The sequence below is a fragment of the Lissotriton helveticus genome, chromosome 4_1, assembly GCF_964261635.1.
Source record: "Lissotriton helveticus chromosome 4_1, aLisHel1.1, whole genome shotgun sequence".
Classification (NCBI taxonomy): domain Eukaryota; kingdom Metazoa; phylum Chordata; class Amphibia; order Caudata; family Salamandridae; genus Lissotriton; species Lissotriton helveticus.
This window is the reverse complement of record NC_136063.1, coordinates 1,901,360,877-1,901,386,445: the sequence shown is the minus strand read 5'-3', so window position 1 is coordinate 1,901,386,445 and position 25,569 is coordinate 1,901,360,877. Positions and strand designations below refer to the sequence as shown.

General features: G+C 45.6%; 1 protein-coding gene across 2 annotated transcripts in view; it reads right to left on the bottom strand.

Moving 5' to 3' along the window:
* DOCK11 (dedicator of cytokinesis 11) overlaps nt 1-25,569 on the bottom strand; it is a 1,219,508-nt gene that overhangs the window by 564,379 nt on the left and 629,560 nt on the right. For both annotated transcript variants that reach the window (XM_078688544.1, XM_078688546.1), the window contains exon 24: nt 13,675-13,793. In XM_078688544.1, the coding sequence (XP_078544670.1) occupies nt 13,675-13,793 (119 nt within the window). The remainder of the gene's footprint in view (nt 1-13,674; nt 13,794-25,569) is intronic.

Below are 25,569 nucleotides of genomic sequence, written 5' to 3'. Positions count from 1 at the left end.
TTTGACTGAGGTTTTTCTGTCACTTTCAAGGTTTTTTTTATGATGAACTTAATGTTGAGCCTACACTGTGAATGGCATTTAGCCTCGCATTCAGACCATGGCTATCTATCTTCTGTTGCACACAGCCGTTAGCCGTGAGCAGCAGGGGCTGGGCGAGGGCCTGGACTGCAACCAGGCCAGGGGCTGGACAAGGGTCTGGGCTGCAACCCGGCCCTTCACCCAACCCGCCATGGTTGCCCTACCTAATTGCGCAAGCCTTTGGCCAGACCCTGTGCCTAACCTGCATGGGGTGCTTGACAGTGGACGTGGGCACCCGGCTCAGACCATAGTCAGGACCTGCACCTTACTATCTGCCATCCAAGAAAAGCCAGACACTCATTTTAGTGACTGGCTTCGCTTGCACTTTAATCAGCACTGAGTCGTGAGTTTCAAGATGGCTGACACACTTCCATCCCTAATCCAGGAATCACACTGTGTAAAGAACGCGATTAACAAATGTATACAAATGTGTTAACCCTTTAAATATCCCACCTACCACTTTTTTTAAATGCAAGTATCTCAAAACTAATATCTTTATTACATGTTAATTTTAGGTAGGTATCTTGAAAAAGTTGTTTTCTGTTTTTTTTATATACCACAGCCCTCAGAAGACAACCCCTAATTTGGTAGATTGTACGCTCCGCAAGCCAGCACCAGCCCACATCTGTTAGCCAGTTCCTGGCTCGTGGTAGTGCCCTTGCCCCCCAGCACCTTGCCGGCTTCCACTTTAGCCACCACACCACCCAAGGCCAGTCATATTTTAGTGTATCTAGGCCAGTCCTCCTCCCCGACTATATCCAGTAAGAACCATTGCGGTTCCAACAGGATCATTTGCAACATGATGTCTCTAATTCTGCCCCAATATTTCTGAGTTTCATGACACTACCAGATGAGATGATGGAATGTGCCCTCTTGGCCGCACCCCCGCTGAAATAGGGCTGAGTCTGCCTTGCCCAGTCGGCTCAGCAAACCCTGGAAGCAGTATACTCTGTGAAGAACCTACAATTGAATTAGGCGGAACAAGGAGCTTATTGTCACTTACCTGGGGCTTTGAAGGGCCTCTACCTTATCTGAGTCCTCCAGTGTGTCTAGGTACCCCTCCCAGGCTGTTTGCAGTGGTCCCAAGCGGTTTGGTGCATTATTCACTAGTTTTTTTTTATATATTAACGAGATAGCCTGTTCTACTAGGGGATCTGTCAATAGTCTATCCTCTAATGAGGACGCTTCTGCCAGTTCCTCCCCTTCTCTGAAATGCATGTCCCCGCTGTACTTATTGCAGGCACTCTCCCGGTCCCATTTCATACTCTTGTTGGAGGACTTGGAATGTAATGAAGGCCCGGCCTCTCCAGACATCTCCGAATATTTCCAGCCCTGTAGTTCCCATTTGGCAAAACCCCTCAATTTGCACACTTCCGTCAGTTGGTCACCCGTCCAGAGGGGGCGAGGGGGGTCATCTCTGTCAGTCTGTTGCTCCAGCCCAGGTATTTTGCCCCTTCCCACCATGTTTTGATCACTGTTTATGTGTGCGCCGGCAGGTCCTAGGTTCCTTTCTTGTCATAAAGCAGGGAACCATATCCCCTGTTTCCCATATATAATCAGTCAACGCTATACGCTGGGTCTGTCCGGTCACTGAATGCCCAGCCATTCACCACGACCAGCTGAGATGCCCAATAGTATAGTTTCACATCAGGGATCGCCAACCCCTCATCGTAAACACCCCATTGCAGTTTACTGGAGCGCTATTCGTGATGCCCCTCCTTTCCACAGCAGTGAGCGTAGTTTTGCCTCTAGTAAGTTGAAGAATTTCAATGGAATCCAATAGGGGGAATTCTGCAGGAAACATAACATCCTTGGGAATGTCATCATTTTGAATAGTGCCGCTCGACCCATCAACGTCAGTGGTAACATCTTCCATCTCTGGGCATCCTGTCGAAATCGAGTCAAATGGGGCAAAAGGTTCTGGTCACAGAAGTCTTGTGGATTTCTCGTTTAATGCTTCCCCAGGTACTTGAACCCCACTAGCTCTACCGGGCCTTCGCATATAGAGGTTAGTTTAGGGAAGCCCCCGCCAGTGAAAACAGTAGGGACTTATCCCAATTGATACAATATCCTGAAAAATCTCTGAAAATGCGGAATATCTGCAGAATTCTATCTATTGATTGCCGCGGTCGCTGTACATACAGCAGGATGTCTTCCATATACAAGGATATACAGTCTTCCAACTCATCACCTACTGGGATAACCCATATTAGGGGGTCTTGGCTGATCCATGCCGCCAACGGTTCAAGGGCCAGGGCAAATAAAATCGGGGATAGAGGACAACCCTGCCTGGTCCCTTTCTGTAGAGGGAATTCTCTGCAGACTGTTGTGTTGACCCTCACTCTGGCCAGCGGTTGTTTATATTACAATCTTATTCAACCAATAAACTTAAATCCGAATCCCATGTGCTCCAGTACCGCCCACAAGTAGTTCCACTCCACGCTATCAAACGCGATTCTGACATCCAGGGACAGGAGTGCCGCTGGCACCGAAGGGGTCCGGTCCTCCATGAAGAATTCCAAATAATCTACGGAGATTTAAGCTAGTGCCTCTATGTGGCATAAAGCCTGACTGGTCCGGCGGCACTAGAGATGTCAGAACCACATTCAGCCGTGTCACCAGGAACTTTGCTAGCACCTTTACTTCGAAGTTGAGCAGTGATATTGGTTAGTATGACCCACAACACGTTGGGGGCTTACCCTCTTTGGGTATGACGACTATCACTGCTGTCCCCTGATCATGGGGCAACGTCCCTGTCTGTTCGGCTTCTTGAAACATCAATAGGAGATGGGGCATTGTCTTGTCCAGCATACATTTATACAATTCTGCTGGGAGACTGGACCCAAGGCCTTCCCTGAACTCAATGAGCGGGCGACCAGGGTTATCTCCTCCACTGTCAGGTCTTTTTCTAAGCGATCCCTGCCCCCCATTGGTAGGCCTGACAGCCTGATATCCCTGAGGAAGTCCAAGCAGTCCGCCTCAGTGTGTCTCGCTGTGGAAGAGTATATATCTTCATAGTATGAGGTAAACGCCTCTGCAACTTCCTGTCCCATCACAAATCCATCCCTCCTTTCTCCCAGGATTTCTGGAACCCACCTCGCTGAAGTTTCATGCCGCTCAAGCCAGGCCAGCACCTTGCTGGCCTTATCACCTTTTTCATTAACCCTGAATCTTGAGGCTCTCGCCTGGGCCCTAGCTTCTCCTTCCAGCAAATCTCTCAACTCTTTTTGCCAAAGAGAGAGGCAATGCCTCAACTCACTCAGTGTCCCTTCCTGCGCTATCACCTTGGTCTCCAAGTCCAGGATCTCCTTTTCAAGCTGGGCACCTATAGTTTCTGTTCTTTATTAGATGCCCCAATTTGCGCCTGGGTGTGCCCTCGGAGGACTGTTTAAATGCTTCCCACATTGTCACCTTGCAGTCAACTGAACCCTGGTTCTCTGTAAAGAAACGGTCCGCGCATTCCCTAACACTGGCCTTAAACTGGGGGTCCCTGAGGTGCCACCGGTCAATCCATGGGGGCACAACATTCTCTCAACTGGGGCTCTCCAATACCGGAGAGTGGTCGGATATCCCCTGAGCCACGTGACTAGCATCTTTGAACCGGCCCATGGCATTCATGTGTTTTATAAGTTAGTCTAGTCATGCAAAACTGCCATGCGCCGCTGACTGATGAGTGTTTTGTGGCAGCCCTGGGTGGTGATGATGCCAGAAGCCGCCCAGACCCATTGTCTTAAGGAAATCCCCCAAAGCTCCTACCCACCTCCCAGAGGACACACCTCCCTGGACATTCAGCTCTGCCGAGAGCATGTCATTCATATCCCCCCAAGGGCCAGTATCCCCTGCAGGAGCTCTAACAGGAGTGATCCTGATTCGTCCAGAGTAGCGGGCTGAAGTCTCGGCAAAAAGTATATTGAGCTTAAGTTAATGGTTTGGCCTTACCATTGGCCACTGAGTCACACATATCTGCCCAGCGGGTCAGCCCAAGTGTTCCAAGGGATGAAAGGGAATGCTTTCTTACATAGAACCCCTACCCCCCATGGAGCTCGTGGTGAATCCCACGTGCGCCTAGAGGGCCTAACCAAATCTATCCAATGATTTACATTGAGTCCCCTTAAGATGCATTTTCTGAGTAGGACAATGTCGTGAGCATGCCGCTTAATGAATTGTAGGGGGATCATGCGTTTTAACCTGCTATTTAACCCATTGACATTCCAAGACCATATCTTCATGGAGTTAGCTAAAGTAGTGGTCATTGGTGTTTTGTTTTGGTCTTCCTACCTAGTGGATCTTTTGGCTGTGCAAGGGCATGGATCTCCCGTCCACACCCCTGAATCCAACCCGGTCTCCAATATCACCGGCTGACTGCGCACTGTATTGACTGCTTAAAACATGAAACACAACCCCATCCATCCTTGTCCCAGGCTGAGTCCGTCCCTGTGGCTTGGTTACATCTCTTTTCACCAGCACTTCCTGTTCGGTGGCCACCAGACATACTTAGTGTTCTCAGTAGTCATCTGGTCCCTTTATATTCCTTAAGACCGCCCCTTTGTGGGTGAGCTCTCGACTCTCGGGGACCGGTTTCCTCTAGCATCACCCTCCTTACCACCCAAGTTCTCTCCTCATGCACGGTAAGGATCTTTGCCTTAGTCTCGCCCAACAGTGCACCAGCCCTCCAGTCAATTCCAGCCCTCCTGGGGATGTAAAGTGCAATGTTTTCCCATCTGACACGACTCGCAGATGAGCTGCAAAAAGCATCACATGCTTCAAGTCACTGGCCCAAAGTCCTCTTTAACTGGCTCAAAACCGCTTCTTGGTCGTTGCACCTGCAGGGTGAAATCTGGAAAGATCCTGATCAATGTATTTTCGGGTTGAATGTCCCCGTCACCCTGGCGCATAGTAGAAGACAGTAGAAGATCCTTGCAATAATCGTGTGGGGAGGGGCTCACGGTTTGGGAGGTGGCTCCGGAGCCCTGTGGGCCCTTTCGATAGAGAAGAACTTTGACAGCAGGTTCTTCACCAGGAAGTCTTCCAGGAACAGATCAGCACTGGGGACCTCAGCCCCTTCCGGGACCCAACCACCCTTATATTGTTCCTGCAAGCCCTCCCTTCCTAGTCCTCCAGCTTTGCTGCCATAAGCGTGGCCTGCGGCGTAAGCGTATGCACCTGGGTCTCCAGGCATTTGGAAGTGGACTGGAGCAAGGCAATCTGGGTCTTTGCAGTGGAAACGTAATCGCTTAGTTTGGAATGGTCCGCTGTGATCAGCGTAACCTTAGTTGAAACCAAGTCTATTTTCGGCTCTAGGGAGCCCTTGATGTCCCGGATTACCGCCATTATCGCCGACAGTGAGGGCTCTTCAGCCTCCCCTTCCTCACTTGGCTTAGCGAGTTTTGGGATGGCGTAATTCTCCATCTTGTTAGCTTGTGTGGAGCCTCTTGCCCGACCCCTTCAGACTGAACTCACTATCTTTTCACTTGACATCGCCAAATCCAGCCTGCTAGCTGTTCCTGTACCTTGGTCTTGTCGACTAGGCCTTGATTCAGGGCCATCTCATCACCCCTGCATAGTGTGTTCCCAGGGCCTGGGAAGCCCCATTCGGACCGGATCTGCCTGCTTCTAATGGAGTCCGGCAAGTGGGGAGCTCTACTTCCCCCACCAGGCAGATGTCCAGCCTGTCGATTTCTGTGTAGCTGTTCCACCGCTTCACCCAGTTATCTGGTCCTTTGCGTTGGCGTGTGTGTATCTGCAGCCGAGGTCATGCCGCTCCGCTTTTCCACGTTGGTCCACGGGCCTCCGCCACCACCAGATTAGGCCAAACAGATCATTAACTCAGGTGGCCACAACTCTCCAAGGGAATCAACGTGGCTTAATACCCCTGCCATTCCACACTTTCAGTGCTGGCCAGCCAGACCACGATCCTGCACCAAGGGGGGTTGGACAAACAAAGCCGCCACCGCTGTTACACTCACTGGCCCAGACTAGACAGTCTCGCTGCCCCACCATCGACTCCCCAGATCTCCGGATCTCTCGGCCACACGGTCCTCCCTGGGCTGCACCCCTCTGGTCTATCCGAACAGCATCATTCCATGGCCTTGGCCCCGGCTCCGTCTCGCCAGCCCGGCTCCAGATCTAACACACCTGTAGGGCCCCACCACAGACCAATAAATAATGGTGAGGGTCAGCAGATTTGGGCAATTCTATGGCAGTAGTGGTTTCTGTAAAACTGATTTACTGTATTGCAACATAATTACAAAATTTGCAGATTTCACCAAAAATGTTTCTAGATCAAATGGATGAAAATAATACCACCAGAGAAAGTAATTTGCATTTTTTGCCACTTGATGCAAATGATTTTGCATAAATTGGTCCTTCATCCCGCTTATTCCTGGCACATGACAATGTCAAAGCTCGACAGAGTAGCTTGGGGCTGTCATTGTGATAATGAAATATGTATTTCATAAAACAATGTAAATATTTTCCACTGAAGAAATCAAAGGTTAAAGTGGTATAACTGTTAGGTGTTAACATGAGATAAGAACTAACATGTAAATAAAAGAAAAAAACAATGACATTTGCCAGTTATAGTTTAGTGAACAAACTACAACTTGCATCCCTGTAATGCACTGCTTATGACCTCACATAATAAATCATTCATGACATGTTAAATGACATCATTGATGACATCTCAGTTTACATCAATTATTTTGACAGTGTGTTATAGGCTTTGTGGACTGGATATAATTGAATAAGTTACACTGGTGACTCATTTTCCATTACTAATTTAGTTTTCATGGACATATTCTTTGGCAACATTCAGGACACATTGCATATCAGTCAACACATTCACATTTGGTGGATGTTACCCGTGGTTTACTGCTATTCGTCTGCCTAACAAACCAAATGCTTCAGTAAACTTAAATGGGGTCACCCACATTTTAAACCTTGAACACCCTCCCAAAAATGTTTGTTCTCTACTCACCTTAATGGGAGTACCCTCTTAAAGATTTTATAGGACCTTCAATTTTGAGTCAAGAGGTTGACAGAAATGCATTTGCCACTAATATGACACCTTCAGGCAAGCCCTATGGACAACCCTCTTAGGCACGATACACATTCCTGAGATGAGCAGAACGGTAAAGAGCCATGATTATAACCACACTGTGAATTAGACCTTCTCTAAGTTGGTTTTCCCTACATCTGCATTAGTCAGACGCATGCAATGCCTTAAAATCTTCATTGAGATTCTACAAATAAATATCTGCACCGTAAACATGTAATTTACATAAAATGGGATAAGACCAGCAACGGCGGACCCGGATAGCCGCACTTCCCTGCTGTATTCCTGTGTGGTAAGATCAAAGGTATTTCTGGTTGGTGTGCACATACAACTCCTGCACCTGCCATTCTTGGGTGCCAACTGCTAAGCAGAGAGAGAACTACACCAGTATTTGGAGTGGTGCACTACCCAGGTAGTCAGTTCAATAAGTATATTCACTTGTAGAGTTGTAAAAAATCAATTCTTTATTTTCAAAGTCATCCGACAAAACAAAGTTCCAGCCAGTGTCCTGTGTTGCGCGTGGTGCGGGCCAGCTCCGTTGAGCCCGTCTTGAAATGTAACAACCAAGCGTCAGTTCTGCAGGTTGTCAGTAGTCGTAGATCTTGTGATGACCACCTTGATAAGGGCCAAGATCCGCAGTTCTGTGAGGGAAGTATGCCTGGCAGAGTCCCGATCCGCGCAACACAGGACACGGCTGTAGGAAGAACCTCTCTCCTCGCCGTCCCACCGTACAACGATCACCTGGAAGAAGTTCATGTGTTAATGAACAAAACGTGTTGACTGGAACTTTTTTTTGTAGGATGACTTTGAAAATAAAGAATTGATTTTTTACATCCCTGCAAGTGAATATACTTATTGAACTGACCACCTGGGTAGTGCACCACTCCAAACACTGGTATGTAATTTACATATAACTTGACTATAGCATCTATTTAACAAAGGCAAGTTATCCACTGGTGAATGCAGTGCTTAATGTGAGCATGTGGTTACCAGTGGCATTCCCCAACATTCCGTTTTGGGGACTGCCTCTTATTTTTACTCATCAGAAATTTCCTAAGACTAAGAGAGGGTAGAACGCCCAAAGAGGAAAAAATAAGGAAGAGAAAGCTGAAAACACATGATAACGAGAGGAAGTAGGAACCTGCTAGTGTGAGATAAAGGGGGCATCTGGTAGTGGATTAAAGAGGCAAAAGGTGTATTCAACTACACAGCCTTGGTATTTGGCTCGCTGAAATTTAATAGAGCTAGTGAAAGATCTTCATGCAGCTGAAATGATCAAGATGACGCACGTTTGATGAAAAGGATTATTCCAATTTATTTCTTAAGGAAGAAGAACCCATCAAATCCACAGCCATCCCAGGTAACTGCTAAGCATAAACTGAATGTAAATATTCCTGAACCTTCACAACAGAGGTAGAACAGAATCATGGGTGATGTCATATGTTGCTATGTTACCTTGGCATCTGAAACAGGATATGTCTCAGATGCCACAGCTAGCCACCGGATTCTGAGAGAGCATTGGGCAGTAGATAACCTATTGTTAACAGAAACTTTGGTTTTTCTCAGACATTTATCTCAACTAGTTTTCTCTTTAAGTCACAACATGCTTTGAAAGATGCTTCTGAAAACCCATTTCGGGGAGCACTAAGTCTTTGCCTTTTTTAGCGTGGAGTACTGCTTATCCCGGAAACTTTACTCGTAGGTAAACTGTGCACGTATAACTTTCCCCAAGCACAGATACACCTGGCTCAATGGCTTATTGTATTTCCATTCTATGGACCAACACATGTACACACAATAATTCTATGCTGTTTATGGCTGTAGCCCCTTGCTGTTAACTTTCTTTTTTTTAATGATGTAATGGTTTATCGGGTGATGTCAATAGCAGTATCATGGATAGTGTCATCAGTGACATCTGAAATGTCATCAGTTATTCATAAGTGATGTAATATGCAAGGTTATAAGTAGTGCATGATGAGGTTCCAAGCTATAGTTAGTTCACTAAATTATAAGTAGCAAATTTCAGCGTTGTTTCAGTTTTTAAATGTATATCGCATTTCAACACAAATAACAGTAATATCACTTTAACCTTAGTTTTTTTGTGAATAGTGTTCAAAGTATGTTAAACTATTATTACTATACCTAACTATAACATCACTTTAACCTGCTTTTATCAGTTGTGATGTTTTTGTTTTATCATATTTTAAGTTGAGTATACACCCAACCCATAACAGGCATCTAACTCCTCTCCTGGGCTAAGCTTCTGGCCAGGCCCTGCATCCAATTTCCGAGGTAAAATGCACCTAAACCCAAACGAGCAGTTAACCCCTCCACCCCACTGTGCAAGGGTTTTGGCTGTACAAAGTAAGGGATGATCAGAAGGCTAGTGCTCTGCACACAACCCTCTGTGAGGGATCCACCACTCCACTGTGCAGTCTTTGGTTGTCTGCAGTGGGGGAGGGTCAAGGGACTGCCTTCTGCACACAACTCCCCGCGGATGGCCAACCTCTCCCAATTGCGCAAAGCCAAATATTGCGTGCAGTAGGGTATTGGCTACAGGGCCTGACTCTTAGCAGGCCATAAGTCAATTCCCAAGCCCCAGCCTCTGCGGACACACGTGTACATCAGAGGTGCAGGGCACAGGACAAATTAATGGCTATTGCGCGAGTTATAGTTACTTTATGGCTCGAGTTGCAATAACTTAAGAGTACTATAATTGGTGAATTTCAGGGGTTTTGTTAGTTTAAAATAGTATGTTTTAACTGACATTTTCACCTAACCATAACGTACGTTTAAAATGTCGTTTTTTTCAGTGATTTTCAAAGGTTTTTTAAAAGCAAAGTAAGATATTACCATACCTAATTGTTACATCACTTAAATGTTTGTGTTTTTTCATTTAATTTCTAGTGTTTTTTAAACATAAAGTAATATTTTTTTACAATATATAAAGCCAACTCCCTGCCGCAAACGGCCTGCGGCCATGCCCTCCATCCAACCCTTCTGTAGGCAACAAATCCCACGCCATGAACAGCTGGCTGCCAAGGGCGGCATGTGGTTGGCTGTAGAGTCTGGCCCCAATAGTATGGGATGGAGCCCAAACCCCCACGGGCCCCCAGAGCTGACTATGTAAATTTACAATATAAAGGGTGCTATTTTAAAAAAGGCAGACCTACTGACAAGGGTCAAATCAACAACATTTTAAAAAGTGGCATTTCAGGCAGTTATCTGTATGATGTGATCTTGAAACGCGATGAATCCCCGTTTTTTTTTTTTACATATTTGTGCACTAGGTTGTGTACCAGTGACTGGATATATTTAGCATGATATGCAAGGTAATGACGAGACACAACGAAATATCAGGAAGGAAATATGTTTCTTTTCAATTTATAACTGCATGTTTAATATTTCAGCTTCACACAGCTGTTGACATCAACCTATGCACATGTATATAATTATGCATCTTTTGACATTGCTTAATATTGAGGATGATGTTTGGATGTGAAATTGAAAATCATGCTTAAATGTAAATAATTGTTAAATTCTGGAGGCTTGTCAAATTAATTCTAAGGAATCTACAGAAATTATGTAGTCTATCATCGATATCCATGCAAGTAGCCAAGACAGATTGTCTGTCTTTCTATGTTTTTGTTTTTACACTTTTAAACAGAAGGTCAGCTAACTGACCCTTGAGTCACTTTTGTGGAGCCTGGGTTCAATGCAAGCAAGTCCAGTCTTTCTTCTTTAGATAGCAGTGCAGGTCCAGGAGTGTTCTGATGAGAAGTTCAGAAGCTGCCTAGGTTTGAGCTGCATTTGCCAGAGAGAGGGCAGGTATCCCTTAGAAGTAAAGAAAAGGGTGGCCTTAGCCCCAAGGCTACACTTTGAAGCTCAGCTGAGGAAGGGTTGATTAGAACCCCAGGACATCCTGCTCAGGGGAGGCACCCTTTTTACCTATGGAAGTGATACACACCACAGGATAGCCATTCACAGTCATGAAAGCCTGGACACTGTCAGAAAGGCACAATTTGTTTAGGCAGGTAAATAGCAACTTTGCAAAAGTGGCATTTTCAGAAACGTAATTTTAAATGCAACTTTACCATTTAATTACAACTCAAATGACTGAGTGAGGAAATTCGCTATCTGTTTCCAAGCCTAAATTACCACTTACTAACTGTAATAGGTTAACCCAATTTTAGTCCATCGGCGAGTTAGCCTTACAACATTGAGAAACGACTTTAAAAAGTTTTTTTACTGTCAGCACATGTAAAACTTAAATGCACGTCTTACTTTTTAAATACCATGCACCCTGCCCGAGGAGTGTTCAAGCCCTACCATAGGGGTGAGTTATTAGTATTAAAAAGGAAGATTTAGGCCTGACATAACTCTCTGCAGATTCCCAACATTCCGACAGCATCATCACATTAACATTTCACTGGTGGTAGAATGGCATTGCATTAGCATTAGCAGGATATAACGCCATGTTCTCCTATTGGAAAGATTTTGCAGCATCTGATGAGAAGAACAACAAGAACAGCACCTAATGAAGCTTCCAACAGCATCACTGGTTAACAGCAACGAGATGCGGAAAGCTTTACAAACGTGATGTGGTTGGCAAAGCAAGAAGCTGGCAAGAACTTGACGAAATTTCAGAGGACTTAAAATGGAGGCATGCTTAAAGAAGTGAATGCCGGGTGGTTATTGGCACGTCAAAGCATCAAAGGCTGCTGATGTGACTAAGACAGCGTTATAGAGCTCGAGGCGGTTGAAGAGCTGGAAGCAAGTTTGCAAGTGTCTCTTCACGCGCATTGAGGCAGGCACCATGGAGACATAACAAAAGCGAATGTGGAGGTAAGCGCGCGCTCAGTTTTTCTTTAAAAATAAAACAAAACAACATAACAGTTAAACTGCTCTCAGCCACGCAGTTGAAAAATGTCAAGAAATCCTAAATTTAACCAAAAGGGAAAAAAAACAGTACCTTGGGGAGGCACAAAGTCAATAATTGTAGCGCTGGAGAAGTAACACTTGTGAGAAATAGAGTGGCAATCAGAAAAAGACAGTAACAATCTTGAAAAACTGGTCGATGCTGTGGGAACAGCATACTGCGCTATGTAGAGACTCTGTAGTCGAGTTACAACAGCACAACTTTTTTCTTGGTGTCACAGCACGCAGTGTTTTGGGCTCTAGAAGAACTAGTAGAGATGCTGTAGGGACAGCAGACCGGTTAAAGAACCAGATATCCTAGTTGATGACTGCTCAGGCACTGTCCAGGCAGACGCTGTCAAAACAGTTGAGGCAGACAATGTGGCACTGTACAAGATGCAGACACAGCATAAGATGCAGGAGTTGGTAGATTTGAAGAGTGTCAGGCTTACCCTCAGATGAAAGCAGTGCAGAGGCGTGTAGAGATGGGGAGTGGACGCCCAAGAGTGAATGGGCAGCTCTTGTAATAGCACTGCCCCAGACGTTAGTAGGCTTACCCTCACTTGAAGGCACAGCACAAAGCAAAAACGTTGAAGATGTTGGCAGACTTACTCTGACTGAAGGCACAGCACTTTCTCAAACACGTAGGAACAACTGACAGACTGCTGTGGGCGAACGATGGGAGGTTACTGGTGGGGTCAGGATGCCAGAGGTAACTTGAGTTGATTTGTAGGAGCTGCTGTAATTTTCAAGTTGCTTGAAGTTGTTTTAGAGGTGACAGAAGCAGGTTCTTTTGAAGATCGTCACCAAAATTATGTGGTAATCAAGTCCACTCAGTTCAGGTGATTTAAAGATGTTTTATTGAAGATGGTACAAGATCACAGGGATACCATAAGTAGATCAGATTAAGACCAGAGTAAGACCCCACCAGGAGCAACCAGCAGGCAGCTCAGCCCAGTCAACGGTCATAACTCTCTGCAGATTCCCAACATTCTGACAGCATCATCACATTAACATTCCACTGGTGGTAGAATGGCATTGCATTAGCATTAGCAGGATATAACACATTCTCATTCATTTTACCATAGGGAACCACACCAGTGAAAAAATCTGTTTACCTGAGAGTGTGATATACTGCCAAATGCGAGAAAAACATATGCTCCAGTTTAGATGATTTTTGGCTACTGACCATATATATTCACTGGTATATATTGACCAGTGGAACAGTAGCCTCAAAACATTAAACTGTAATTGTTATGAAGAAATATCGAGTCCAACAGGGTTTACCAATCCCTTTTTGTTTGCATTATAATATGACGAACAGCTGATATTTTGTTTGCCCCTCTCAATGGGACTTTTACAATGTATGGGATTTCAGTTGACTGTCACTGCTCCACTATTGATGAACTAGCTTCTGCTGTTATGCTCAAGTTTGTGCATTTGTAGCAGTCAATCTACTCTCTATACGAATCCAAAGGTCTTGGATACCAAATTACATACACCACCAACCCCACTAAAACACCTGAATGCTGTTGAGAACCTCTAGAGCATTATAGCACCAGGGAAACTCTTGCAACTCTGACTATCATAAACATCACACAAAAACATGCTTAAATTAAACTTACGTAGTACAATTTACAGGGACTTCATCTTCTTGAGTCACTCTAGTCAGAATTTGGAAGAGCTGATTCAGGATCACTGGTAGATATTGGATCATTACATGGACATCCATTGCATGCAAACACTGTTGTGGCAACAAATCAAAATGAAAGAAGCAATCATTAATTTTCGTGTTTTCTCACAAATTATTAATGAATGTAAGACACACTACACATTTCCCCATGACTAGAGAGGTCAGTAGGAAAATAGTTGAACTGTATATGTCACTGCCATCTATGAACTGGTTTTCCACGTTTACCTAGTATTCACACTTTAGGCAATTTTAAAATTAATATTATATTACAGTTTGGCTCGAGAACGTAATCTGTCCTTAATGTCTCTAACTTTTATCAGCACTTTCTTTCTCTTAATTCTGATAGTTCTTTCTAAAGGAAGCTAAAGGCAAGTGTGGAGGATGGGCAACCATGCCAAGGCATCAGAATGAGGTAGAGTAGAAGCTAAAAGTGCTGTCAGATCATTTTAGTAACCAAATATAACCATTTAATAGCAAAAATAAAGTAGCTTCTGGTGGGTGAGAGGTCTCTAATCTTGCCCTGTGCCATTTTCAAGCCACACAAACTCCATGTTACACCCTTTTTATGAAGATTTCCCTTTATTTTTCTGTACATATGAAAATTCCCTTGTTCTATGTTAAGAAATACTGTACTTAGGTACATAACAATAGCACTAATATCTATGGATTCCCTTGTGTGGGCTATGCTGTATGCCCAGGGTGGCCATGCTGGCCAAGGAAGTGGTTGGCAAATACAGTGTGGCTCAGATAATTGAGCATGCTTCCTTCTCTGAACCATTATGTGGATCTACATCACTGTTAATAGTTTTTGTTTGATTGTGAGGAGGTTGTTATTGTTATATTGAATTTATAAGGCGCACAGCTACCCAAGGGTTTCCCGGCGCCGCCTGAAAGAAGCTAAGAGCAATAAAGGGGAAAGTACTACAAGTTGAATAGCCAAGCTTTTACTCCCTTCTGGAAATTCTCAAAAGAGAGTTTGTTCCGAAGTTCCATAGGAAGGGAGTTCCATAAAGAAGGACCAGACACGAGAAAGAGCGACCGCCCATTCGGACTAATCTCGTCCTAGGAACAGTGAACTTGGCCTGAGTGCCAGAGCGGAGCACACGAGAAGGTACATAAGGGTGAGCAAGAGAGTCATTAGGTACTGTGGCACCTTACCAGATTTTATCTTAAACATAAAACTCAGTGTTTTAAATTTGACACAGTTCTCAATCCTAAGCCAATGAAGGTCTCGAAGTGACTCAGAAATGGAAGCGGTTTTTGGGATTTTGCAAAGCAGCCTTGCTGCAGCATTTAGAACAAGCTCACGTGTACACAGCACATACTTAGTGGCGCTCAGGTACAAGATGTTCACGTAGTCCAGTCTTGAGGTGATGAGAGCCTGGACCACGGTGCGTCGAATAGATGTGGGCAGCATCCATAAGATTTTCTTAAGCCATCTAAGGATTGTGAAGCAGGTCGAGACCACTCTTACTGCTTGCTGCTTCATGGATAATTGTAGTAAACAAAAACAATTGGCCCGACAGGTTCTATTTGAACTGCTACCCCGCCTAGTTTAATGAATTACTAGGTCGGACAACTTTTAGTTAAACAAATTCGTACTTTATAGAATTTTTTAGAAAGTTATTCTTTTGTCATCAAAGAAAACACAATAAGTGACATATATATACAGTTTTACAAAGTGGAACAAAAGTGAAATAATTATATGGCGAACATCACAAAAAATTGTTACATACACAACTAAAGAATGCCTCTTAGTTAATTGGTTGTGAGGCACCAGTCCTAAATAGAAATAAAAACTGACAAGTGGACATACTAATTATTATGCAAGCCTCCTTGTCTCCACCACCCTAAGACGTAATTTTTCATTCATGGAGGGTGCTACTTATAGGGATTATGAGCGATGGAATATGCACACGAGTGCGTTATCTTGTCCCTATGTAGCCCCTTCTATTCTTTGTCTCAGGTGGCGAGTTGTCGTTGTTGTATAGAGGTCCAGGCCAGACAGTGACAGGACCCGAGCCTTCCTTTGTTTCCCCTCATGGATAATTGGTCATCAATTATGATGCTCAAATTCTGGACCTGAAGTTTTGGCTGAGGCAGAGGGCCCATTTCGGCAGGCCAATGCTGGGGGCCCCAGAGGTCTTGATTCTTGCCCAAGATTAATACTTCTGTTTTCTCGCCGTTGAGTTTTAGCAGGTTGGTATGCATCCAACCTACTTCCTTGTGGTGAAGGAAAACCATTGTTCCTCTTAGAAGATGACAGTGATGCGTGTGGACCAGCGCAGGCAAGCAGAACTCTCATATTTACACATGGAAGAGGTTGGTTTAAAACAGATATAATTTGTATTGATTGAGGAGCTTGGGGCCGTGAGTGTGTGCAAGTGCAAGCAATACTGTTGAACATCAATTATAGATTGACTAACATTTGGTCATCCTTGGCAGGGCTTCTTTGTTTCGAATTAGATGTGCTTCACCACCCATATTGGTTGGTTACTCCATCTTGTGTAGAATGACAGGGAGGATGATGCCATGTGTAGGGGATTTTCTATTGACATTTTTTCTACTGGTTCCCAAGGATTCGACCAAACCATAAATGGAGTTGATATGATTCACAATGGTGGCCTGGGGTAGGCTCAGATGCTGTCTTTTACTCTGCTGCGGAACATGTAAGAGGGTCTATCGCAGTTTCTAATTATCTGCCTTTTAACAAAATTATTTCTTGTCCATCTTCTTCTAGAGGTTTGGAAGAACAGTTGTAAGTTCTCACTGTTTGTATTCAACTCTCTTGATGTAATGTAATGTAATGTAATGTAAAAATTACTTATAAAGCGCGGCATACACCGGACGGTTTCTTGGCGCTATTCACTTTATTCGGAGAGAGGCAGAGGGCGAGGAGAGGATAGCTTATGTGTAGATGCTACGGAAGAGGTGAGTTTTAAGGAGAGACCTAAAGTGAGGGTAGGAGGGAGAGAGTCTCAGTTCCAACGGAAGAGAGTTCCAGAAAGAAGGTTCCAAAGAGGAGAATCTGAGACCTCCGTGTTTTTTGCGCCTAAAACGAGGTGTCTGAAGGAGCGCAAGATGGGAGGAACGGAGGTGCCTGGAGGGAGCGTAAGGGTGCAGAAGGGAAGAAATAAAGGAGGGACCGATGCCGGCAAAAGATTTATGAGTCAGGCAGCCCAATTTGAACTTGCAGCGCTCTGAAACGGGAAGCCAGTGAAGGGCCCTGAGGAGGGGGCGAACGTGATGATGTTTAGGTTGGTGAAAGATCAGGCAAGCTGCCTGATTCTGTATCAGCTGCAGTCTGTTAATTTGGTATTGTGAATGCCAACGTACAGAGCGTTGGCATAGTCAATCCGAGAGATGACTAATGCCAGCAGTGCCAGGGTGAGGGCTTCAGTGGTCAGAAAGTGAGCAATTTTTCGAATCTTCCTAAGCTGGAAGAAGCAGGAGGACACAGTAGCACTGACCTGGTGCTTCATTGAGAGGTCCTGTGAGATGGAAACCCCCAAGCTTTTCACTTTGTCAGCAGGGCGGGGGGGGCCAAGAGAAAGGGGCCAGAAGGTGGGATTCCAAGGGTTGGATGGGCCTCCGACAAGAACGAGCTCCGTCTTGTCGGGGTTAAGTTTAAGATGATGAGCGCCCATCCAATTACTGATATGGCAGAGGGTGGACTGGAAATCTTGAGCGGCTTCATCCGAGGAGTCGAGATTGAAGACGAGCTGAATGTCATCTGCATAATTCAATGCAGTGACATTCCTGCCACGGAGGGAGCGGATCAGGGGGGTGAGGTACAGGTTAAAAAGAAGGGGTGACAGGGAAGAACCCTGCGGAACGCCGCAGGTGACCCTCGTCCTGTCTGCCGTAAACTGAGAAAGGCGAACCGATTGATGGCGGTCCACTAGGAAGGAAAGAACCCAATTAAGGGCCGTCCCTCTAATGCCCGCCTCTTTGACACGGTCGACTAAGATGGTGTGGTCGACCGTGTCAAAGGCCGCCGACAGATCTAAGAGCACCAAGGCTTGACTGATGTTGGAGTCAGCGCCTCTACGAAGTTCCTCCATAACAGAGATGATAACCGCCTCTGTCGAATGGGCAGGTCTAAACCCGGCTTGCTGGGAGTCTAGAAAATTGGAGTCTTCAATAAAGGAGCTGAGGACGCTGGTCACATGGGTCTCAAGTACCTTGCTCAGGTAAGGAAGAAGGGAGATGGGACGGAAGTTGCCCAAAACCGTGGGATCGGCGTTGTTTTTTTTTAATATGGGAACCACTTCGGCGTTCTTGAACTGACTGGGGACCTCACCGAGCAAGAGGGAGTTGTTCAGGAGGGCCAGATGGGGGGCAGGACAGGCCGAAAAAGCGGCCCGGAGAATTGCCGGAGGGCAGCAGTCTGTGGGGGAACCGGATGAGACTTTGTTTAGCAGGGAGAGGAAGTCTGCTTCGGGTATGGGGGGAAGCTGAGTCAGGGAAAGGGGATGGAGAAGGGAGGCGGCCTCCGGGAGGGATGGCGGCGAGGCAACAGAGGAAATACTATTTTTGATTTTGCTGATTTTGTCAGTGAAAAAACAGTTGAGGGAGTCGCAGAGTACCTGAGATGGGAGGGGTTTGATGGTCGCCCTATCCGGGTGTGAGAGCTCCTCCACAATAGCAAAGATGTCCTTGGATTTTTGCGCAGAGTTGAGAATTTTTGTGGCGAAGTAGGCAGTTTTGGCCGCTGAAATTGATGCTTCTCTGTTACAATCTGTTTCTTCGAAGCCCTTCACGGTATGCTGCAGCCCAGCTTGGAATGTTAACTGTATATGGAAGGTTGGGGATGTTATTCTGCTTGTGTGCGAATGTGGAGATCAGTTGACGGAGGAGGCTGGGCAGAAAGAAGCTACCTACATAGACACCAGAGCCCAGCTTTTTTGTATGTCTTTACACTGGCAATGGGTTTAAACAGACAATGTGTGTGGAAGAAGAAAAGGAAGATATTGCTGGATTCCCTATCAGTGTCAACAAACATCTGACAGCCTGTTTTTAGAGACGTGGAAAGGGGTCTCAGGACTGCAGGGAAAGACACCCATTATACAGTGTTTACAGTTAATTAGGTAAAATAATAATTGGCAATGCCAATAGGTCTGGTGTTGGCCACCAGCCTTCTGGTAATTCTTGTTTTGTTTTGTCATAGTCTTTGAAAAACTTTGTTGATTGGGAATATGCCGGGCCCTCATCAAAAATTCCTCCACAAAAATCATTTGCTGCAGACAAAAAAAGTTTTTTTATCTAAATAACTCCCCACACATTTTGATAGTACTCCCTGTCACTGAAGGGCGCTATTGGTTTAGTGTGGAGGTGTTTCTTGGGAAAGGGCGGCATGCCGTAACTTGTAGTGAAGTCAGCCAGTGGCTGAAGTGGGCTGATACATTACCCCTTAATGCATGCTGGAGTGGGTGGTAGAAAAATGTGAATCAATCAATCAATCAGAGTACTTGTAAAGCGCACTACTTACCCGTGAGGGTCTCAAGGCGCTGAGGGGAGAAGGTGCCGCTACTGCTCGAAGAGCCAGGTCTTGAGGAGTCTTCAAAAGGCGAATAGGTCTTCGGTCTGCCGAAGGTGGGTGGGAGGGTGTTCCAGGTCTTGGCGGCGAGGTAGGAGAAGGATCTGCCGCCGGAGATTGTTCGTTGGATGCGGGGAACATCGGCGAGGGCAAGGCTGGCGGAGCGGAGCTGGTGGTGGGGGTGGAGAAGCTGAGTCTGCTGTTCAGGTATGCTGGTCCGGCGTTGTGGAGTGCTTTGTGTGCGTGGGTGAGGAGCTTGAAGGTGATCCTCTTGTCGACGGGGAGCCAGAGTAGGTCTCTCAGGTGGAGGGTGATGTGGCTGCGACGGGGGACGTTGACGGTCAGTCGGTCGGAGGCGTTTTGGATGCGTTGCAGTCATCGTAGGTGTTTGGCTGGGATTCCTGCGTATATGGAATGACAATAACCACAGCCTAATAGATCAAGTCTAGCTAAAAACCCTTATAAGTAACTGTGTTATAAACATGATTTTAATAAAATCAAAAAGTCTTGGCTAACACAGACCTAAAACGTCATTCAGTCTGGCATTAGCTGGCAGCTTCCTGTCTTTAAGAAACAGCAAAATATGGAAAAAAGAAAGGGAAGGGAAGAGGGAAGGGAACGGAACGGAAGGGAAGGAAAGAGAAAGAATAAAGAGAGAAGGAAAGAATTAGAGATGGAAAGAAAGGGGGGAGAAAAAAGAGAAGGAACTATTAAAGGAAAGAAAAGGAAAGAGAAGAAAAAGAGAAAGAAAAGTAGAAGGAAAGAGAAAGAGAAGTGAAGGAAATATGAAAAGAAAGAGAGAGAAAGAGGAAAGTAAAAACAGGATAACCTAATACAGAACAGTTTCAATTGGACACAATCTTATCTGTTATGCCATGACAACAGCAGTAGGAAAAGCAAAACACACCAAAATGAATTTACAACAGTATTGGCAGGATTTGAGATCTGATAAAGATGGAATGAGCGGGGGAAACATGGCGGCAGCTAGTTGAGCTGCCAAAGCACCCGGAGGTTCTGCCTACCTTCACGCCGTGGTGAACACGTGCTGTAGTGGCGGCTGGTGACATTTGAAAGTGGTGAGCATTAAACTTTCTGTACGAGTGCACCGTGGCGAGTGAGCCTGAAAAACTTAAGGGCGGTTCGGGGGGGTTTTCCCCTGAGAAAGTTTTGAAAAAAGAATGGGTAAATGGTGCATTTTCAAGCAAGTTTGAGAAGCACAGAGACTAGAGCTGCAAACACAAAGAGCCCGCCACAGAGGCTATTTTCATAGGTGAAGTCCTGCTGAAACTAAAATGCATTAACATTCTAATCTCAGTTTCCCCACTTAACAAAGAGAGTGAACCCCAGAAAATGAGTTCCCCCATCCTGTTTCTTCATTACATTTTCAGACAAAATTAGGAACATTCATAGACAATCCACACATGCATTAAGCGCATTGTGAAAACCCAAAAAAGCATGTGCCATTTATTTTAAGGTGATAAATTGCACTCCTTGGTTACTGTAAGTCAAGCAAAGCACGGAATAAGCTACTTTAAAATGTTTCCTGTACCCTGATTTGAAAGTGTGGCATTGCTCTGTGCCACTCAAACTGTATACAAGAGTAGCAGCCTCCTGGCCCTGCTGCCTTCTCGCTAAAGTGAACATGCAAGTGTTGCTTTGCAGTACACTACATATTTCAGGCTGCTCTGGGGGTACTGTCATTGTTGCAAAGATTGGGGGGTGGGGATAATTTCAACTAGATCTGAGTGGTTTGTTATTAGAGCACACTCATCCTCCCACAAGAAGCTCAATGTATTACTTCACTTGAAGATACAGTACACGGAAATTAAACGCAGATGGTGGTTGCACATGTACTGTTCACAATTAACGGCACACAAATTTCTCTCTTTGGACAAAGAGAGTCTCAAGCCTCCACAACTCTAGAAACATGAAAAGCAATACATGCCTTATACTTTTCATTTCAGGGCGAGTCAGTATCACCTCAGAATCACACCCACCCCATGCTACCTCTGCATTTAAATCTCTTCAAATCGTCAAACAGAATGCACATTTTCAGCTTAGAGCAAATGTAATGTGGCGATAGTCACTAGCTGCACAATGTGGCGTTGCTACAGCCTTCTAAGCTCAGGAGGCAGAGAGATGCACGCGACCTGTGGTTTCTATGCCCAGAGAGCTGGGCCTGGGGCATCACTAGTGCTAAGGACAGTCAGCCTGAGGACAGGCCGCAGGTTTCAGAAGAGAGGTAGGACCCATTTGTAATTCAAAACAATGGTCTGCTTGCTTTAATATGAGCTGTTTGGAGACTGGCGGGAGGGATGGGTGTGCAACACTTACGTAAGTGCTAACTATTACGGGTCTTGGAGCCAAGCAGTCAGGAGTGTCCCATAAACCACTTTTTTCCTAGTTTTATGAAGCACAACTCGACCCGAAGGTATTAGAGCGCTGTACATGAACGCCAGTTATATTACACAAGGACACATTCATGTTATTTTTAGACACGGGGAGATTGTGACATGCTCAGAATCATAGGGTGTTGAGCCGACGCTCCAACCTTTTTCCATAAGTAAAGAGAGGCCGTGCTTTGTGCGTGGTTTAAAAAGCCCGTCTTTTTTTAAACAGACCCAGCACGGAGATAACAGGCTAATGATTAAAATCCGCAAGAAGTAATTCAAGCGCATTCCTTCAGAGGTTACGGAAAGGGAGCTCTGTTACAAATAATACATGCTCGTTGTGAGCCGGAGGCGCCAAGCGTGAAGTGAGACGAAATGTTTATTGTGCCTGTTTTTATACTATGGCCTAGCAGGAGTACGTGAACAGTGCTATCTTGTTAGCATTTTACAATCAGTGGAGAGCAAAGCCAGACATACGCAAAGCGAGTTTACCTTCTAACATGCACGTAAAAATGGTACATTTGTATATAGCGTTTGCCACTGCAGTTGTGTCGTTTTGTGGCGCTATAAATGGGTACTAAATGTAATGACACTCGGTAATTCACACCACTATTTCGGCAGCTTGAGAAGAGCCACACCCACTCTTACAACTACACAACATTGCGCGCCTTCTTGCCCATTCTCCATGCTGGCACTACACAGAAAATGGAGCAATTAATACAGAAAGTCACACCTAATGTCCTTGCCTGTGCTTCTTATCAGAGGAAGGCATAGGTATGAAGAAGAAACAATCATGCGCCAGCGCCATGTTCGAAACAATAAAACAACAATAACAGAACTGAGACCTGACTGTGTACAGTACAGTTAACAACTTAAAAATAAAAATGTACATAGTCACTAACTCCCTGACTCATCAACAACACAGAGAGATTGAAGAAGACTCTGACACACACGAGTGACACGACACCGGGTGGCACGAGGTCTCGAGACCTCAACTCTAGTCTCGTGATTGAGTGACTCTCACTACTCGTGTGGGTGGCACAGCGCGCCAGATGCGGTGACGACGTGCCGACAGCGCAGAGAAATGGCCAATCACCACTGCATGGCTCGCATAAGCTACAGTGTGATTGGCCATACAAGTGCGTGCACAGGGAAAATGCCACCACCCACGCGCGGCCACATCCAGCAGGCTGCCTGGCTGAGCAGTGACTGTTCTCAGCCAATCCTGGCGCTACATTAGCAGCGCCACTGCGCCAGGATTGGCTAAGAGCAGGTCCCTCGCACTGTGATTCGCAATAGGGGAGGGAGGAGGGAAGAAACTGTAGTGTGGGCATGCTTTGGCCAGTACTAAAAATACATAGCCCAAAAATTGACATGCGCACACTGCAGCTAGCGCTGTTTGTGCTGCACTGTCAATCACTGCCGCAGCCCCGCCCCCACACCTTCCGCGATGTCGGGTTTGTCCCGAAGCTCAAAATTGCCGCAGACAGTGCGCGCCGCTCACGCTCAGATTAGACTCAAGATTTTTATTATTTTGATGAATCCTAGGAATAGCAATCCTATTCCTGCCTGAATGTTAGCGTGACGGTCGTCCATGGCTAGTGGGCCAATGCCCCAATGCCCACAATGGACGCACCGCCACTGCTGAATATGGAGGGGACTCTCTTCGCCTGATCGGCGTGCAAGGATTGTTCTGCCCGTTTTTTTGCAGCGCTTTGAGGGGTCGTTATTTCCCCTTTAAGTGGCTTTAATTCCTTCTTGTCTCCAAGCACAACTGTGCACGAATGTGTATTGGCTCTGGCATAGCTCCTATCCCGGTTTCGGATTCTCCCTGCCTAACACGGTGGGAGGCGGCAGCGCTGGAGCTGAGGAGGAGCCGGAGTGCAACAGCCCGTGCTCTCTTCCGGGTCACCCGGGGAAGGGGCAGCATTAGCTGTTTACTGCCCAAGCTGGAGAGTGTTGGGGAAATTGACAAGTGAAGCAAGGAGGAAGACGCCGGAGCATTGCTGCAAGGGAGCCCGGATGAGCGGCCCCAGGCTTGTGGTGGTTTGTTGATTTGCGGGGGGCCCCAGACTCAGGTAGGACGTGCCGCAGTTGTTATCAATCCCCCTGCCTCAGCCTCTGTTTCAGCCCAAGTTCACAGCAGAACCACTAGGAAGGGGAGAAAACGTGGAGGGGGAGGCCTTGCAAAAGTAAAATCTGTTGGGAAGGAAATTAAAAAGACACATGAGAATAGACTGGAAGACAGTCTGGATGTAAGCACGGATAGTGTTAGCAAGAGCACGAACAACAGTACTAGGGAGGGCCACGGTAGCAGTAGTGCTAAAACGAAGACCGCAATAATGAGCACCTCAACCTTTCTTTGTGGGGAAGGTGAAAAAAAGGAACATAAAATTGGGCAGGTCTAAAAGCACTCCCTCGGAAGCTAAGCTCAAGATTACTCCTTCCCTAAGGCCTTACTTTTAAAGTCCTCCCTGAGGTCCTGTGCCTTGTGAGACAGTGAGAGGCTGGAAAGTTAGGGAAAGGGGGAACAGCCGAATCCATAGGGGGATCTGCTAACATAGAATCATCAATAGAAGAAAATACAAAGTCGGGTGGTTCCCCACTCGCTGGAGAGCCGGGTCGACTTGATACTGAAAGTCTTGCTTTGGAGTAGAGAGATAACGCAATGGAGGTGGTAGGTCAGGCCCTTCAAGTTGAATCCCCGGAAAACCCCAAGGATATATCTAAGGGATTGGCTCTGGAGGCAGGAGGTTCAGACAGTGGCGCGATGGCTCAAAATCCAGAGGAACACTCGATTTCTTCTGACCTCATTATCGGCAGATATAAAAAACGGGTTTGAGCTCTCAGCTGCAAATCAAGGAGAGATCAGGAGCTTTTGCGAGTCACTAGACAAGAAAGTGGACCTTTTAAACACCAGGACGGAGACACTAGAATCTAATGTGAAGGCATTAACAGATCACTTTGATGTCCTGAAAACAGATCTTGTCACTCTCAAAAGAGATTATGGGGTCCTTCGAGATTAGTTGGAAACATTGGAAAATAACTCTCGTAGGAATAACCTGCGAATACTGAATGTTCCAGAGGGGAGCGAAGGCGAAGATCTCAAGTCCTTCATGATCACACTCATAAAAATTCACTGGAATTAGAGATCTCAGAAGACGAACTGGGCAGAGACATCCAAGGAGTTCACAGAGACCCTTCAGAAGGAATCCGAACCGACCTAAACCGAGAAAGATCCTCATAAGGTTCCATACTTACTCATTGAAAGAGAACATCCTAAACCTATCTCTTAAATATAAGTCACTGAAGGGTAAGGAGTTTTCATTCCATATTAGATCAGACCTGGCTAGAACAACGTTAGACAGGCAATGTGAGCAGGGTAGAAGCTGGAGGACTTTAAGAAGCTAGGAGCTGTGGCTCATCTTAAATTCCTCGTCTCTTTGAGGATCATGTTTAAGAACAAAATGCATAACGTGAGATCAGTGCAGGAGGCAGAGCAATTGCTTGCCAACATGCAAATGAGCAAGGATCAGTGAACTGGCCAGAGTCACCTTTATATGATCTTTTCCAGTTTTTCCCCAGTTTCCCTAGGTTCCCTTCACAGTTTGCCTCCAAAATATAATATAATATTCTTCTATGCAACAAAATTAAGGGGAGTAGATAATGCAAACAAATAAATATTGTAAAAATATATATATATATAAAAAACATTATTTTTTTAAACTAAATAAATAAATAACAAAGGCCCTTCTTTTTCCTTCCTCCTTATATCCCATATCTATTTCGCTGTAATTAGGTTGTGTCAGGTTAAGTTAGGTCCTTTTCTTTTATCTTTCTCTCAGTATTTCTGGTTCTATTTTTTTTTTTGGGGTGGAGGGGAGGTGGGCACCTCGGG